Consider the following 18,673-nt stretch of genomic DNA (forward strand, 5'->3'; position numbering starts at 1 on the left):
TGCTCCTCCTGTGTCGCCTGCCCCCCGACACTCTGCTCCTCCTGTGTCGCCTGCCCCCATCACTGTGCACCTCCTGTGTCGCCTGCCCCCGTCACTGTGCTCCTCCTGTGTGGCCTGCCCCCCATCACTGTGCTCCTCCTGTGTCGCCTACTCCTCCCAGAGTACTCCTTTTAGGTCCCCAGCTTAGCGGCGCAGCACCCCCAGCCCTGCTGTGGCCTTCTCAGTCCTCGAGTGTGAATGCCCATCTGGACCACGGTGCTCCTGCCCTACAGGCTGGCTGGGTACCCTGTAGGCCCTCACTGTGCCCCTCCTGTGGCCAACTTTTCCCTACTTGCTTCAGGGCTCCTGGGGCGGCCAAGGCGGGCCTCCTTGGGGCTGCCCCTGCTCCCCTACCTCCCAGCCCTCCTCCCTCGCCCTGTCACCATCACAGTTCCAGCCCTTTGTCCTGTATCAGACCAGAGTGTGGATGGCAGTGCTCAGGGGCAGCCCCCCTCCGGGCCCAGGTATTCAACCTTGTTGGGGAAGACATGCTGTGCGGGTGGAAGTAAGTTAAATGTAGGTCAGCCAGGATATGAGAGGGCACACAATCCAGTGACAAGGAGAAGACACAGTGAGGGGAAGCTGGAGATGGAGACTAAATGCTGCTGTGAGCCGCGCAACGGCAAGAGCACCAGCAGCCTCTGGGAGCCGTGGATCAGGTATGCAGTGCGTGTCCCTCAGGACCGCAGAAGGAGCCCTCCTGGTGACACTCTGACCTCGTCCTCCTGTAACTGGCCGAAAATGAATTTCTGTTCTCGTGCGCCAGCAGCAGTAATTTGTTATAGCATCCCTGGGAAATATGCACATTCTAATGATTTACTAATTACTACTTATTTCTTACGTTCACTCCCCGTAAGCCCCAGGAGGAGCAGCACACGGTCATTCTGCTTATGGTGGTTTCCAACAGCAGTGCCTGGCGTATCAGCAGCAGGGACCCCAGGGCGGAGCTGACTTTGTGTCAGTTGGGCTCATCCGAGTTGGGGTCTTCAGTTGGTGCTGATAACAGGTTGCACAGGTGATCAGCTGTGAGTCTACATCATTTGGGGTCCTCCTGGAGAAGGGGCAAATGCCTTGAATGCCCGGATGTTGGTGGGTCTGAGTGCCTGTGGTTGGGAGGAAGAAGCCAGATTTACAGAGAGAAGACCAGCGATCCTGGGCCACCAGCAGTCCTGCCTTACCTGTGTTGGTCACAGTTCCCATGCATGCCAATGTCTCAGACAGTGCCCTAAGTGGGTACATGTGCTGTGTGTAGACCAGACCTGAGAAAAGGGGCTAGCACAGAAATTACCTAAGACAATTCCCCTGCACAGCCCCGGGAGCAGGCCTCTGCTGTTATTCTGTTAGGGTCAGAAAGTGTGCAGCAAGCATGTTCAGGACACAGGAGCAGAAGGCGAAGAACCAAGAGAGGGCTGGAGAGATAGCTCAGCGGACTAAGCGCCTGCTCAGGCAAGCACAGGGACCAGGGGATCGCCTGCCGCTCCGGCCCTCCCTGGGTGCACTGAGCCTGCCCGGAGTCTGGGTGTGAGGTGCACACCTGTAATCCAGCGCTGGGGAGGCTGAGTAGTAGGACCCTGTACAAAAACAAAACAAAACCAAAAAAAAAAAAAAAAAAAAAAAAAAGAAAAAAAGAAAAAAAAAAGAGGTTGGCAGGGAGCAGAGGAAGGAGGCGCCCCCCTGTGGGTGCTGATAACAGATTCGCCACCCCTGCTGTCTCCCTGCATGGAGCCCAAGACGTGTCTGCACAGGGCCACAGATGAAGCCTCATCCTGGCGGCCCTGAGGCTGCTCATCCCCATCCTCCACTCGGCTCCTCTCTGTGGCCTTGTCCTTTCCTTTAGAAGGTAGAGCAGTTAAAATATTTAAATGTCTGGGGGCCGGGGAGATGGCTCGGTAAAATAAGTGCCTCCCTGGCAAGATCAAGGGCCTGAGTTCAATCCCTAGTTCTGAAAAAAAAGAAAAAAAAATTAAAGTCCCACTGAATATGATCAGGGATCACACTTAGAAAAGGTCAGCTGGATGTGGTGGTGCACACCTGCCAGCCGGCACTCAGGAGGCTGAGGCAGGAGGATCACTGCTAGTCTGCCGCCAGTGTGGCTTCCACAGTGGGCTCAAGGCTAGCCTGAACACATAACAGATACCACTGCAAAGGGAGGGAGGGAGGGAGAGAGGGAGGGAGGGAGGGAGGGAGGAAGGAAGGAAGGAAGGAAGGAAGGAAGGAAGGAAGGAAGGAAGGAAGGGAGATTAATCATTTATAGGCTCAGAACCACTGTGGGAGGCTTCCAAACCTGTTACATGAGGAAGAAAAATGATGGGCAATGTTCAATAGCACTTGTCAGCTGGTAGGAGCCAGGTGACACCGAACAGAAGGCCTCGCAACCACCCTCCGTCAGGCCCCAGGCAGCCAGCGGCCTCTGGGAAGGGGCCTGAGGGCCAGCATGCAAGGCATTGTACTGGTTAAACTTCCAGTGCTGTTGTCCTGCAGGCTGGAGGAGATGCAGCCCTGGGTGGGATGTGAACTTGGGTGGGGCATCTCGTGAGTGGTGAGCACAAGGGTCACAGCGGGCCATCTCTGGCCCAGTGATTACTCAGCACACAGCAACAGTCAAGGCCGGGCCAGGGCTGGGGAGTCCAGTGGTGACGGTCCTGCAAGCTGCCCTTTGGTCCAGGAGGCCACTGAGACACCAGGACCTAGGGCGGGTGAAGGCCACGGCTTCTTGGGGCCTCCTCCCCACAGGCACCCGAGCACCACAGCTGAGCCAGAGCGGGGACGAGGGCCATGTGTCCGAACTCTTCAGGACCTCGCCAGAGCCACCTCCTCTTGTGTTCTCACTTCAACGGCCAGGTCTGCGACGGTGCAGGGCAGCACTTGGAGGAGTGCCTTCACAGCCCTGGCAGGACGACGCAAACATGGTCATCTCCACAGGCGGGAAACAGCATCGCACACAGTTCGACCCAATCACGCTCATGGTTTGGAAGGTGGGGCTCACTGTGTGGCCCATGTGGGCCCCAAAGTCCTGGCCTTCACAGGTACCCTTGCCTTGGCCTCCCACGCAGATAGGGCTACAAGCGTGCCTGAACCCATTCAAAAAATATATCTAAGATTTTAATGAACTAGGAATAGAAAAGAACTTCCCAAATCTGATGTAGAGCATTGCAGATAACATCCAGATTATTAAATTATGTAGGGTTCCCCCAGCTACAGGGACAAGAAGGGGTAGACATCTTCGGATGCTGCTTCTGTGTGATCTTGCAGTGGAAGTCCCCGGCCGCACAGTGTGGTGAGAGAGAAGTAAAGGGCTCAGCCTCTCGCCATCTGGAAGCAGGACCCCGGGCCTCTTGGGGACTGGAGGGCCCTGCTGAGAGCAGACAAGGACTGGTCTCCCAGCCTTGAGGGGCAGGGCATGGGAAGCAGCAGGGAGGGCCGCTGCAGGGAGGCACAGCGGACCCAGCACTGGTGTTGGGTTTATGGCCACTCCCTTATTAGGAGCAGCAGCAGACTTGGGTGTGAAGGGCGGTTCAAGCCCACGGATGCTGGAACAAGCACATGCCTGGTTCTGAGCCTGGGGGACCAGGCCAGGGCTGTTCCGCTCACAGCCACTGTTCAGGGGTCATGGCTTGGCCCTGGGGGCCTGCAGCCTGGAAGGCTGAGCAGGGCGTGTGATTTCCGTTGGACAGGCCCTGGACGGAAGCACGCTGGAAGCTGTGTGCAGTGGCACATGCATGTTTTTTTCAGTGTTAGGGAGGCAGAGGCATGAGGATCGCCATAAGTTTGAGGCCAGCCTGGGCTACATAGTGAGTTCAAGGCCAGCCTGGTGAGACCTGTCACCACTCCCTCTGCACCCCCAAGCACACTAGGATCCACTGTCTTTGTCCATCTGCCCAGACCCCACACTCTCATCTGTAAAAGGTTCTGTATCCTCACCTGGACCCCTTTCCCGGCCACAGGAGCACTATCGGCCCTGACACACCTGATGCCAGGGTCACCATCCCAGCCCCCCTTCATCTCCAACCCTGCACCCCACACTCTTCACCCCCTTTCCTGCCTGCCTGCTGCTTCCTGGGTCCATTCCCACACCAAGGACTCCAACCAGAAGCTTGCTGGGAGTTTGGGGCAGCGCCACACACATAGCTGGGGCCAGAGGCTTGCTGCATCTGCAGGTGGGTGCCGATCAGGTGGCGACAGAGCTCCGTGGCTCTGGTAAGCACAGTCAGGGTGAACTGAGTTACACTGTGGAGCAGTCACAACTCTCCCCAGGTATGGGTGGAAGCAGGAAGAGCTGTAGGCACTAGGCAGGGTTCCCTGGGCTCACTTCCCTGAGAACCGCCATGCACAAATCCTCAGGGCCTGCACTTTGGAGAGCCTGGGTAAGACTTAGTGAGGTTTTGCCAGGTTTGTCAGGGCCCTGATCCCAGCTGAGATCCTGGTTTAGTCTGTTTTCCTCTTGTCAGTTTGAACCCAGGGCCTTCACACTGAACTACATCCCCAGCCCACTTTCTTGTTTGTCAGTTTTGAGACAGGGTCTTACCAAGATGCCCAGGGAGGACTTGGACTTGTTACCCTCCTGCCTCAGCCTCCCACAGTGCTTCCAGGTGTGCACCAGCACATTGGTTGCTCATGCTTTTGAAAGACAGTCGGGCTGGGGACATAGATAGGCTGGTGGTGGGGCCCTTGCCTCGCAGGTGCACGGCCCTGGGTTCCAGCCTCAGTACTCCACACACAGTAGCAAGAGAGGAGCTGAGCCTGCTATTGTTTACTGGGGGGACGCTGTGGCCTCTAAAATTTAGGTTTTTTTCTGCAAGAGCTCAGGAAAATCCATTTCACGCTGTCAGTCTGATGGTAGGCCTGTTGTTACTTTTAACACTTTTTTTTTTTTTTTTTTTGGCAGAACCAGGGATTGAACTCAGGCCCTTGTGCTTGCCAGGCAAGTGCTTATTCTACTGAACCATCTCTCTGGCCCCTAAAACTTCTAAAGGATGTTCATAGCTCATTTCACTCTGGTTAGCAGCAGGGGTTTACTAATCTGTAAAAGGTGTGTGTTACGAAGGAGAGGAAGCTGCACTTCACGCCTTGGAGAGTCCATCGGTCGCACTCACTCCTGCACTCACTCCTGAATGAGGTGGCAACCAGGAGGCGCCCCTTGCCGGGGAGCTGTGGACCCAGGGTGTAGGGTGCCAGGACCCCTGCTCGACCTCCTCCTCTAAGGCTGAGGTTGGGTGCACCCTTTCCCTCAGGAAATACTGAAAGATTTTCTTCTAAGTGGTGCTGAAAATTACTTTCAATAGTCACCAAGTACGACCACCCAGATACACACAGTAGTGGGGCCAGCTCTTCTCTCTGAAAGGCTGAGTCATGATGCTGCGTCTTCAATTTCTAACAGTCCAACCTCAGGACGTAAGAGTTTACACGGGAGCGGGGATTGCGCCAAATTCCGGTGACCCAATGTGTGGTGGGTCTAAAGCAGCAGGAACTGAAATGTTAGTTTTGAGAATAGAGATACTGGAGTCAGGCTTTATCAAAGAAAATTACTTGTTTCATGTCGAGCAATTTCAATGAACAAGACACAAGCAAATGATCATTTAAACACTTAAAAGCCTTAAAATGTAAGAATACAAGGGGGAAAAAAACAATGTCAAAAAGAAATAAAGCTTTCCATTTGCATTTAGCAGTGAAGTTGGAGCCCAGACATACCTAGCAGGATCCTCTGCTCTGTTAGGTGAAAGCAACTCGTGGCCCTGACCACTAGTTCAGGGCACCCTGGCCACATTCGTAATGATGCCGACACACACGAAGGGGCCCCCTTCAGTCACATGACATGAACCCTACAGCCAGAAAACCACCAAAAGAAACCCGAATTTAGAGCTGTATTTTGCTGAGGGGGATGAGTTAAAGGATGACAAAAGCAGAAGCAGTCAAGAGTCAATCTGTACCAAGATGCACCAGGGTCGCCTCCTGGGTTTCCGGTTTTCACAGATGCTTTTTTATTTTTTTTTATTTTTTTTATTTGAGAGAGAGAGAGAGAGAGAGAGAGAGAGAGAGAGAGAGAGAGAGAGAGAGACACAGAGAGAGAGAGAGAGAGAGAGAGTGGTGTGTGTGTGTGGCCAGCTCAGCCCACCAGGGGGCGGGGCTGGCTGGCATGTGGTGCTGGGGGATTGAACCGCAGTCCCTGATGCTTTGATAAGCTTGTTCCAAGTAGGTGCTTTAGACCACTGAGCCATCTCTCCAGCCCTCACAGATGCTTTTGAATTCACTAGCGGACAAGTGGGACACACTATACAGAGGACTGCAAAGCCGCTACCAAAACCCAAGTTCAGTTCTTCCCTGGACTACAGGTTTTCTTTCCACCGCACCTTCCCTGAGCCTGGCCCCGCGCCTAGGACAGAGCATTCCAGGATGTGCTGACCCTCTGGTTAGAATTATCTGAGCCTTGGGGGCCACAGAGGGCGGAAGGAGCTCGGAGGGCGCGTCGTGTCAGGCTAGAGCCGTAGGATGAGGTCAGGGCCTTCAAGCTCTGAAGGACGCAGAACCGGGGCGTGTTCTACGATGGAGACGAGGAGGAGCATGGATCCAATGGGGCTTAACAGATGTTCCCCTTTCCTGATCTTTTATCCACGCCGTCTGCCTCCCTTTTTCGGGAGGGAAGTCATCTTTCACCATTGTTCCTTCAATAATTGAATATACAGCCCATAAAAAAAAAAATACATTCAACCCTTGTATTCAGAACTTGAAGAAAAATGAGATTGAAGCTCTGGTCAGTAGTCTTTGGAACAGTGCCCTCAGGTTGCAGGCGGGCCGACGCCCTGCCCTGCGCAAGTGTGAATCGGGGCAGCGACATGAGAAAGGCGTGCGCATTCTCCTGAGGCAGCAGCGCCTCGTTCTGTCCACCGCTACTACGGCATGTTACTGCGTCCCACAAGTGCGATTTCTAACCACTTAGCCAAAGTCACTGAGAGAAGGCAGGACCAGCAGAAAGAAAACTGCGGCTCGCCCGTGTGCTGTCGCATGGGTGCAGAAAATCAACCGGACCCCAAGTCCGAGCTGAAGTCTGTAACTGACTGTAGGCTGAGTATAAATTTAAGTTAGCAAGCCATCTGAAAGTATTCTGGAAACAAGCCTAAGGATCGCACCTACTCCAAGTCGGGGTGCTTTCATCTCGTTTTTGGTACCGGGAATCAAACTCAAGGCCTCGCGCTTGCCAGGCAGGCAAGCATCCCCAGCTCATCCACAGGCTTTCTGGAGGGAGAAGTGCCGGTGGCCCTGCGTCTGTGGCTGCCAGATGCCAGCGGCTGGGCTCAGCAGCAGCTCCTGGCAGGGGCCGGGCCAGGAGGGGAGCCCAATCCTCACAGCCCGCTTTTCATTTTCTTTACAACTGGTGAGAAGGCTGCATGTGACAGGCTAAGTATTCCCATTTCAGTCAACTCACATTTTAATGGCCAAACAGGGTACAGATTTCAGTACTAAACATAAGAGCTGTGATAGCCATCTGTCAGAACTCTTGTTTATTTTACCTCTGGGGAATGTAAAAGTATAGATGTCATTAAGTCACTTAACATTTATCAAAAAGAACCTTCTTTATGCTAACACAAAAGGATAAGCCTCGTCTATGTCTCTAAATCCCATCACATGGAGTCCTCACTGCCTGGTCAGGACAGGGCAAGGCTGCACTGGTGACCTCCAGCTGGAATCGTTATGCGTTCTTCCCTTTTCAATCAGACAACTCAGAATAGGAACTCCAGCTCTAAATATTGGGAGCAGAGTCTAAATACTAGAAAAATGAGGAAGAGTGTGGCACGCTGCTCCAGAAACAGGAGGTGGCTTCTGTTTTTAATCTTCAGTTTCGTATCTGGGGATAAAGATCAGAGGAGTGGGTCATGATGTGTTTGTGGTTGTCGCTGTCATTACCAGATGAGTGACTTACCAGCAACCCTGCCCTGCTCCCTCCCCATCTCCGCTATGGCAGAGGTCAGAAACCCACATGGACCCCTGCAGTGACCAGAACCGACTCTGCAACAGCAAATGTGGCCTGCTGTACTCTAGGCTCAAGTCCTGTGTCCCACTCTGTGGTCTCAGGGTCACCTCCATTGCAAGATCCCAGGGACCGCGGACCCAACTGTGTGGGTACAGCATTAGTGACACTCCTTCTCCAAGGACAGACTTGACCTTTCACTCCACGGACCATCACTTTCTCTCTGCTCTTAAACTTTGATGAAGGCAAAGATGGCCAAGGAGTCTTCAGTGATGGCCCAGCAGGCCAAGGGCACCTAGCCTGGGAGGCCACATGGGAGAGAGGCCCAGGGCAGCCTGCCTGCTACCACTTTGACCCTCCTGCTGGTTGCAGTCAGCTGGGAGGCCATGGAGGATATGGATGAAATGTGTGGTGGCCAATGGCAGCCCACAGCACCCCACCCCCAGGACAGGCGCCCGCGTAGCCCCCCTCAGGACAGAGGCCCGCTCACTTCGCCAGCCTTCTCCGCAGCTCTTTGATCTGGTCATTCTTCTTGGTGAGGATCTCTTTCATGTTCCGATAAGCCGCGGTCTGCTGGAATTTCTTCTCCAATTCCTGCTTAGAGAGAACCGTCAGCCTGCTGCCGAGCCACAGCCAAGGAGACCGACAAATGTCAGGCCGAGGCATTCTGCTCTCTCTAAATTTACTGTCAGTGTGCACAGTACTGTCTAACTTCCTCATAAGATACACATAAAATCAGGGCAAGAAGCCAGTGAACCACTCATATTTTCCCACGTGCAATACCAATAAATTAGCATTGCTCCTCAAGCGGAGCAAGCCTCAGCCCTGGGCCGTCCGTTTGAAATATTACCCCGATCTTCAAGGCAAAGGAGCACCGCGCTTCCCAAGGCACACAGCAGCGCGGGGGGAGCATTTCAGGTTAAACTGCACCCAAGGTTCCTAGGCTCAGCCCTACAGTGAACAGCTGAGCCCTCTTTGTACTTCATGGGCTCTTGTGCGTTATAAAAATGGTAGGGAAACCTTAAGAGCTGCCTACCCCTCCACCCAGGCAAAGACCCTGTGGCCACCTCAGGGGACAGCAGGCGACTGCCTCCCTGGCTCCACGCCTTGTATGGCAGCCTCCAGAGCAACAACTCTTGCGGGCCTGGGGAGATAGCTCAGTACAGTAAGTGCTCGCCTGGTAAGCGCGAGGGCCTGAGTTCAATCCCCAGTTCCGCAAAAAACAAAAACCAAACCAAAACAAAACACCAACTCTTGGGACATAAGCTGGGTGGCAGGAAGCCTTGGCATATGGGGCCTCCCCTCGCGTGTGCCCAGCACACAGGCTGCAGCCCCTCACCTTCTCTGCCAGGCCCAGTTGGCCCTGCACCCTGAGCAGGTCATGTCTGGCTGTTGCGAGCTTGTCCTCCAGGGACTTCTGGCTCTCCACCCTGTCGCTCAGCGTCTTCTCAAACTCGCTCTTCAAAGCTGCCACCGTGTTTTCCAGGTCGCTCAGACCTTGCGCCTTTACTAAGTCCTGTGGGCAGGAGACAAGTGCAGAACATACCTTCCCGTGGGCTGCTGAGGAGAGGAGTGGCAAGGCCAGAGGCGGGGCCTCCCTGCCCACCCTGCGCCCCAAACCGCGGCCTTCGCAAGACAGGACTGAGGAACTGCTGGTGCTCTGGCAGGGCAGTAAGGTCTCTTTGTTTCTTTTGGTTTGAAATGGTCTATGTAGCCCAGGCTGGCTTTGAGCTCCCAGTGGTCTTTCTGCCTGAGCCTCCCGAGTGCCGCTGGGATTACAGGTATTGTCATGGCCACCACACCTAGTTGAGAGGTGAGACTGATGACAACGTTGAGTGTGCTAGGGCTGGCATCGCACATAGGTGACATTTTGGAAAGCCAAATTTAGAAAAATCTTGGTGAAGAGTTTTTAATTCTTCAAAGTAGTACAAGTAGAAAAATTATAAAATAACATTTACACATATTTTAGTTATTATTTAGGAGAGAATATTTTGAGGACATAAAATGGCCTATAAAGGCTTCTAAATTCACAAGATTTTGGTTTTTCACAGTAAGGGGCAATGCATATTTCTGCACAATTAACCTGCTGCTGGGATCTTCTTTCCAGATCTTGGTTTTGACTGATAAAATTCATGGCCAAAGAGAGATCTGTATTGCTAGGCAAGACAGTGGCCTATGCCCGCTACAAATGAAGAAGGAACAGTCTGTCCCACAATATTCCTGCTCAGATAGTGTGTGTGTGTGTGACAGGGTCTCAGACTCGTGCCACCAGGCCCAGCCCTGCTCACATTTGAAGTTAGCCTTTTTGTTTTCTTTTTTTGGTACCAGAGATCCAACTCGGGACCTTGTGCCTGCCAGGCAGGCACTTGGGCTGCTGAGCTTTCTCCACTGTCACTAATAAAGGCCTGTGTCTACTCTGCACTTGGGCCCCAGGCCCTGAAAGAACTAATAAATGCTTAGGACAGTGCTTACCGTCAGCATAAAGAATTACTGAGCACATCAAATTGTTTATTTTTCAAATATGGAATATATTCATATAGAAAAATAAAGGGATCTACTGAGAAAGATGACATTTTCAGAAGAATTTGGTGTCTTACGTTTAGGGACATGGTATGAAGTTTCTCTTAACCTTCAAGGAGTGAATCTGAAAGCCAATGACTATCAAGGCCCCCGAGAAGAGCCGCCCCTGGCCAGGACAGCTAGGCAGCTCTTTGACCTTGGAGCCACCAGCGCGCGCTATCAGGAAAGTTAATGATCTCCGGGGCTCTTGGCCTTGAGGACAGGATCCGAGGGCGGAGGCGGGAGAAGAGTCCTGGCCTGGCAGGGAGCCCTGGCTGGCAGAGCATGTGCTCTGGACACCACAGGCCCCAGTGCAACCCCATCCTGATCCCCATGTGGCAAACAAGCAAGCCTGGAGCTTCCTTATCAGTGAGGGACAGGACCTTGTTAATTATCAACAATGCCCTTGGGACTCTAGATAATTAAGGTGTCATCATTTCACAGAAGCCCTGGCTAGGGGACAGGCGGGAGTGGGGAGCACCCTGCCCACCTCCTGGAAGCTCACCCCAAGACCAGGGCGGAGCTGCCTTGGCCATCAGCTCTCCTCCCCTGCGCCTGTTTCTGCTAACTGGAATCTTCTGTCAGGTAGTTAATCAAATGGCAGGCGCCATGTCATTAGTATTGCTGCGAACTCTGAAAGGTGACATCACGTGGAACTGAAGTGGCGTGGGTCTGCAGCTCTTCCCAGAGGAAGGAAATGCATGGGCCGCAGCTGTCCCGCAGGGAGCTGTTTTCTAGGTGACAGCTACAGTTCAGAGTGTAGCCCAGGCTGCCTTGAGCGTGGGTGATCTTCCTGCCTCAGCTTCCCCAGTGCTGGCATTACAGGCGTGTGCCACCACGCCCAGCTTTAGCTCTTTAACGCTTGTTTTGTGGCTGTATGTTTGTGATGCACAGTTACTACTCTGGTTTTGGGGAGCTGGCGCACTGACGTCATGTCTTGGCCATTTCAGCCCTTTTACTATTTCCTCCCTGTCCCCTTCCTCTGAAACTTCTCCCCTCTGTTGCCTTTATTTTGCTCTGTAATGGCTGTATCCAAAACCTCTTTAAAGTGGAAACAAAGCCCCAAATGGCTTTTTAAACAAATATATCATCTGAAAATGTTTGCAACTGTAGAATTTGAGAGCTATTCTGGAACACTCAGCTTTCAAGTTTATAAATATATGGTGCTTGGAGTATTTCGAGTGAAAAGTTGTACAAATTTTCCTTTTCCCTAGTCATGTAGGAAGTTCCCTCCCAATGCCATGCAATCCAGCCGGGGAAACCGCAGTGGCTAAGATCTGGTCCGGAAGACGTGCAGCATGGGCTGAGCCGGCACTGGCTCCCTGTACTGGCCTCGCCGCCCTGGTGTATGCTTATGAGTTTCATAGAAAAAAAGCTCAGCAAAACCTGTGGGGGCCGACTTTGGAACATTGAGAAGATGGTGACAACGCGACCCTCGGCAATGCTGCAGGGACTGGGTCACACCAGCCTCCTGGCTCCCACCCTCTGAGAGGCCGAAGAGGAATACTGCTGGCCAACTTCAGTGTTATGCAGGGCATCGGGGACAGGGGAGTTTGAGGACCCAGATGGGTCAATTCCATTTCATCACCCACGCGGGGCTAACTTCAGCAATGCCAAGCACAATACAACCTGGTACGGAAGCGGGTCCTTTCATTTTTTCTGCTTAACTGGACGTCGAACTCAAGTGGAACGCGTTGCCCCTCCAATCAAATCCCAGGCCTGCCTGCCCTGGATGCAGGTCTTCTCTGGCTCGGTGCACAGGGGGGCCCAGGGCAGGGGGCTGGTGTGGAGTTGGGGAACACCCACGACTCCTATCTAGACCACGGGAAAAGGGAAAACAGGCTCACCTCTTGCTGTCCCCTATCCAGCTGCAGGGCTTGGAGCGCCCTCTCCAGCTTCGCCTTCTCGTCCAGTGCATTTGTGGCCTACAAGTCAGTGGACAGGGAAGGGTGGTCTCGGTGTCTGCTCTGCCAGTGCCCGCTCTGCCAGCGGCTCAGCAATTTTGTTACAGGGTTTCTCTGTTACCTGCGTCTCAATTGCCTTCAGCCTTGACTTCAATTTCTCATTCTCTTCTTGGAGTCTTGAAATTTCCTTTGTGAGTGAATTCAAATTATTATTTTAACCAGAACATTTTAGTACTTGCAATTATGACTTGTTTCACTTAAAACTTCAATTATGTTATACTTCAACAACCCCCATGTCTGGGGTTCCGGTTCTGCCCAGGCCCCCAGGCTCCACACCCTTGGAGGTCTTGGCTCAAGACTCCTAGCTCCCCCTAGTGACCCCTCACTTCGGCCCACACTCGCTCTCCTTCTGCCCTGCCCCGTGGACGCTAGCCAAGCAGAGACACAGTAGCCTTGTCCGGCCCGACAGCTCTAACTGAGACCACCCAGTTCAGTCTCCTTTCTCACTGGGCGCAGTGTACACAGGGTGGGACTGAAAACTGTGGCCCGCACTTCATCTCAAAACCTTCCTTGCAGGAAGAGACTGCTTCCCCAGCCCTCAGGATCTGCCTTGCCCAGCACACTCTTCCTTCCCCCGGTCCAGCTCTGCAGTCCTCCTTCCTGAGTGTCTTTAGCTGCTCCATTGTGACTGCCTCAGTGTCCCGAATCCATTCAAGACATTGACCTTTCAGGGTCCGCCACGTTCACTTTGGGGGGCGAGCTGGGTCTCCACTGGTGCCTGGTCGCAGCAGTCTCACAGCTCGCAGACGCCCAGGAAGGAGGCTCCAGGGCTGAGCACGCTGTGGTGAGGGTGTGTGGGGTGAGGAGGATTCTGCGGGGATTCACGGCACCGTGTCCCTCACTTAATAAACAGAAGTGCTGTAAACACTCACCGCACTTCTCAGTTGCCCCTCACCCTGGCCCGGCCAGCTCGGCCCACCTCTCCCTGTGGCCATTCTGCTCCCTGCCAACAGCCACCTGCCCTTCCCTGGGCCCATGTCACTGTGTCACCAGCCTCGCCATGTGGGGCAGATTCTGTCTCTGCTTCCAGAACATCCGCTCTAACTTCCCAGTGAAACCCTAAGCTTTCTGAGTGCCCGGGGCCTGGGGCCTGGCATTACACTGCTTTGATCTCCACCGAGATCTGGACAGCATACAGGAGCCATAAAGGTATTTACACACTGACAATTTCATAGACTTAAAAAAAATTCATCATGGCTCACAGACTTTAACTCTCTATAACAAATAGTGCCCCAACCCACCCTTGGCCAGGACGAAGGACAAGGTACCCCAAGCCGCTTCCCACTATCTGGATGGCCGGCGCGCCCTCTGCTGGCCACTGGGCACTATGGCTAGTCTCTAGGCTGGACTTGGTGCCGGGCCCAAAGCCAGGGCCAACTCCTCCCCCACTTCAGGACCTAGAGTTGTTCAGGCCACAGGGGGATGGAGCCAGAGGGTTTCTGCTTCTCAGCGGGATGCCGGTGTTACCTTGTTGAGGAGCTCTGCTGTCCCACCCTCGTTAAGGGGGACAAGTTTCGGCCTTGTGGCATCTAGGATGGGCTGAAAGGAAATGAAGAAATCCCGCTGCAGGCAGTGCGCAGCGCTGCACTTGCCAAGCGGGCGACACTGTACGCAGTGCTCTGCTCTGTTTGTCCCAGGGCCCAGGAGTCAAAAATAAGAGCACAACTAGCAGTGTTGTGCACAACAGGCCAGGCGAGCACAGCTCAGCCACAGTGGGCGCTCGGCCTCCGCCAGGAACGGGGGAAGGGGCTGGGGCTCCCACTGGACTGCAGAGATCATGTGCGTGCGTGCGTGCGTGCGTGCGCTACACAGGTGTGCGGGCGTCCTAACAGGCACGAGGAGGTTTCCAGGTCTTTCCTGGGCTTGACTTCTTTTGCCTGAAGCTGACAGGCATGGAAGCCCCTCGAATGCTTTCCTCAGGAATTCCCCCTATTCCCCTCGCCTGCGGCTGGCCCGTAGAGGTCAGCACTCCATCAGAATGACCCCAACTTACCTTTTTTCTTGAAGATGTAAATTCTGCTTTTTCAAATTCTGCAACTTGTTCTAGTAACTCTCTTGGAGAGGAAAGCAAATGGAAAAGAAACATTCATTTAGAGCACACCTGTATCACACAAGAGAGGAACACAGTCGTGGCATCAACCTATTGACATCACAGCATGAGAAAGGACAGTGGCCCCAGGTGACGGGGACCAACGGCAGTGCACATGCAGCGTGAGCCCAGCAGACCGCTCTGTGACAGCTGGGGAAGACCAGCGGGCTTTTGGAAATGCCTCAGAAAACGCAATAGACCACAGTAGCTACTGAATCCAAGCCGAGTGTGCCTGGGAGCGGGAGATGGTGTGGGCGGAGGTCCCTGCCTGGCACCAAGACGGACAGGAGCTGACTACGCCTGTGCGCAAGCAGCAGGCTGTAAACTTGGAAGATCAAGTGCTCAGCTGGGAGTGGCAGCGCGGGGCGGCTGAGGCAGGAGGATCGCTGTGCGTTGGAGAGTAGCCTGGGCCACATAGAGTTCAAGGCCAGCCTGAACTGCAGACTGAGACCCTGCCTCAAAAGGACAAAAACACCCCCCCCCCCATAAACACGTATCAACTGCTCAGAGTTGTGGCAGAGTCATCAGATGGGCTTCTGGGCGCAGGCACTGAGGGAGTCCCCGTCCTCGCTGGCAGGGAGCCCGCTGGGCCCCCAGGCCTTGTCTCAGCATTGGTTGCAACTTCACCGATTTTACGGTGAAGCATTTAGTAAGTGCTTCAAGGATACAGTTATAAACCTTTTAATATTTCCTTTCCTACTAAAAGTGTAAACACAATTATTTAACATCAATTTATAATGCCACTAGTCTGAATCTATGGCATTTATCTTATCTGACAATGCTTCTTTCTTCCTTGACCTGTCTTTAAAAGCCTACTGGGGTCTGGGACGCAGCTCAGTGACAGCGCCTGCCTGGCAAGTATGAGGTCCTGAGTTCGATTCGTGGCATCACAAAATAAATAAATAAATAAATAAAAGCCTGCTGTAAGACCAACTATGAACAAAGCTGCGGAAGGAACTGTGAAAGCCCAAAAGGCCACTTCCTGACCCCAGGGCTTGTGCGGTCCCAGCAGCCCAGCACACAAGCGCCATGTCACCTGTTTTCCAGCTCTGAGACATCAGTCCGCAGCTTGAGGTACCAGCGCTCGGCCTGCTCGAAGAGCTGGCGCAGGAGCAGCTCGTTGGTGTGGGCCGTGTGGATGAGCTCCGACTCCACCTCGCTGTGCACCACGGCCTGTAGCCCGCTCAGCACGTCCGCCACCTCGTCCACGGTGAAGGTCTCCTCCGCCAGCCTGCAAGACAGAGGCCAGGCCCTGAGAGCACCGCAGACCTGCGCGTGGAGAGCAGGATGCTCCCATGATCACTAGGGGACGGGCCCTGCAATGGCATCCTCCTGGGTAACCACATCTTCATTCATAAAACAATGACAACAATTTAAGCTCCACTTATGACATCTATGAAAACAATTAAATTGTGGCTAATTCTTTAAATGTGCATACTTTCATATAAATACATGCTGACATGCTTCTTGAATGATCATCAATGTAAAAAGTTTCTCAGTATTACGTTTTTTACTTCAATTAGTCTTATCACATTTAAGAATCTCAAGTCACATGAAAGTAGTTTATCTGCTTTTCTTTGTGGCTTGGGGACTGAGCCCAGGGCCCTTCCTCTGAGTACACCCCCAGTCCTTTATTATTTTGAGACAAGGTCTCACTGAGTAGCCCAGGCTGGGCTTCAACTTTTGATCCTCCCACCTCAGCCTCCTAGAGGCTGGGATTACAGGCCTGTGCCACCACACCCATGTTTTATATTGTTTTTCAAGGATTTTAACTGTAGGACCTGGTCACACGCTGGTGACAGCCCATGAGGAATGAGAGCGGCTTACTATCTCTCTCTTCATAAAGCCCCCCAAATGAGAAAAACATGGAATTGATCTTAAAGTGCTGCTGCTGCACGGCGCCCAGGGGCACCACCACCCAAGCAGCACCGAAGCTCTTCACACCCAGGTCCAGCCATCTCCCCTGTCCCCTAACTGTGACAAGAGCAGGATGGGCAGTGGAGGTGCGCTGTGTCTCCGGGTCACGTGGCCCCTGGCCAGCTCAGTCACTGCCAGCAGTGAGCCCTGCACAGAGCTGTCACGTGCGCCTCCTGCTCTCCACACTGCAGCAGCAGCACCATGTCTTCTCCGGCCTCCTCCGAAGACCCCACCCTCAGACGCTCAGCTTGGCCGGCGCTGCGGCCCCCACCTCAACTGCTTCTTCTTCTTCCTCTCTTGTAAATGGAGGAGACCAAGCAAGTTGCAGCTACACCGAGTCTTAGCACTGTGACATTCGAGTTAACAATGTCTGATTTTACCGTTTCATGTAGCCAGCAGAATCAGACCACTCACAAAAACCTGAAAGTAGCCAGGCATAGTGGCACATGCCTGTTATCTCAGCACTGGGAGGCTGAGGCAGGAGGGGCACTGCGAATTGAGACCAGCGTTGGCTATAAAGTGAGCTCAAGGCCAGCTTGAACTGCACAGGCAGACCCTGGCTCAAAAAGATACCCCCCAAATGCCCTAAGGTTAACTTTTATAAGTCTTCATTAAATTATTAATTTTCTAATTTCTTTAATAGAACATACCATTTTTTTTGCCATTTAAATTGTAGATTTTTCCTGCTGGGAACTAGGAAAGCCAGAGGACACCCAGCTACATGAGCTGGGCAGGCAGCAGGTGGCAGCGAGGACCTCTGTCCAGCTCTCTGAAAGCCACAGCTTGCAGCTCTCACTCGTATCCACCTGGTGTCCATAGCTTTCATCTGTGGTGGGACCAGTGGAATTCACTGTCATCTGCCTCAAATCAGCTATCAATCTGGGATTAGTCAGCGAGTTACATGCTGTTTCTTGGTGTCTTTCTCTCTCCTAAACCTTCAGGACGAGGCTTCCTGTCAGCTGCTGCCTCTTACATCCTAGTCTTTCAGTGAATGACTCAAGGAGGGTTGGGGACTCTGTCATGAATCCATCAGCCCTATGCATTTCCTGACTACCTTTCTGCAACTCTGCTGCCTTGGAGGTGCCAACCTGCCTGTCTGATTGCGGTCCCCCGTGAAACCTGGTTGATTTCACAGTCTGCGAAGCTCAGTGTAGCTGCCCTTAGTGAGTAGCTGACCAGGAGGAGCCGGAAAGGACTGTCATGGCTTGGGCCTGGCAACCCGCACCAGTTCCCAGCAAGGGCCATGTTCCTCTTGCTTCCCTAGAGTCCCTGAATACCTGCTCTCCTTGAGGTCTTGGAAGCAGGAATCCACAGTTTTGAGTCTCAGGCCTCTCTTCGAACAAGCAAAACGCATATAATTAATAACTTCAGTTTGATGGTGTTCATTGAGGCCCAGCTCTGCCTAAAAAGGAGATTAGTTTTAGTCTTGAAGATTTGATAAAAGAATCAGACATAAAATACACAAGATTATCTTATCATGGAGACTGCTAGATGTCCAATGAACTCTGTTGTTTCCCTCCCTCCCTCCCTCCCTTCCAGTTGAAAGGCTGCCCTGCTAAATGGTGCCTTCATGCCACAGACTCCTCACTTCTCAGGGACAGATGTGAACAAGAGAAGGTGGGCTATTTCCAAGGCCTGGGCCTTAGGATGTGGTGTTCACCTTGCTACAACCCTGTTTCTCTGAAACCTGGCAGAGTAGGAACTGGTTGAGTCTTGCAAACACCATCAGTGTGCCAGGTGGTGGGAGAACAGCCAGGTAAAAGGGACCCAGGTCCCCACCTTGTGGGGGCAGCACTGAGCCAGGCGGCAAATTGAAATGAACCAGAAAGGAATGAATGTATTGTTCCTTTACTGTATGTGCTGCGAAGCAAACAGTGAACTTCTATGTTCTTGGAGCCACTAGTTTTTGGGTCTATTGTAGTGACTTAACCTTAGCCTATCAAATCCAATTTTAAAAAGTGTATTTTGTTTGAAAGTAGCCATCGTGCTTAAGGTAAGAGGCAAGACCAAGAAGATTGTACAGCGCAATAGCTGCGCTACTCATTTTATATTCATTAGCTCATGTACCACTTTCACACCCCTGCTGTAACTATCTGCATTCTACTAAAATGTCAAAGTTGTTACATGGGCAGAAGATGACAG

At 52.8% G+C, this 18,673-nt stretch overlaps 1 protein-coding gene across 1 annotated transcript in view; it reads right to left on the reverse strand.

Annotated features, from left to right (window-relative positions):
• Positions 1-7,520: 7,520 nt before the first annotated feature.
• Positions 7,521-18,673, reverse strand: part of Lztfl1 (leucine zipper transcription factor like 1) — a 12,732-nt gene continuing 1,579 nt past the window's right edge. Inside the window, exons 2-10 of the mRNA XM_004640676.3 lie at positions 17,809-17,933; positions 15,651-15,845; positions 14,519-14,579; positions 13,993-14,064; positions 12,587-12,652; positions 12,409-12,486; positions 9,342-9,518; positions 8,493-8,596; positions 7,521-7,879 (exon numbers count right to left, since the gene is read on the reverse strand). Of these exons, the coding sequence (XP_004640733.2) occupies positions 7,861-7,879; positions 8,493-8,596; positions 9,342-9,518; positions 12,409-12,486; positions 12,587-12,652; positions 13,993-14,064; positions 14,519-14,579; positions 15,651-15,845; positions 17,809-17,933 (897 nt within the window). The 3' untranslated portion in view covers positions 7,521-7,860. The remainder of the gene's footprint in view (positions 7,880-8,492; positions 8,597-9,341; positions 9,519-12,408; positions 12,487-12,586; positions 12,653-13,992; positions 14,065-14,518; positions 14,580-15,650; positions 15,846-17,808; positions 17,934-18,673) is intronic.

This window comes from Octodon degus, unplaced genomic scaffold (assembly GCF_000260255.1).
Source record: "Octodon degus isolate 3935 unplaced genomic scaffold, OctDeg1.0 scaffold00126, whole genome shotgun sequence".
Lineage (NCBI taxonomy): Eukaryota > Metazoa > Chordata > Mammalia > Rodentia > Octodontidae > Octodon > Octodon degus.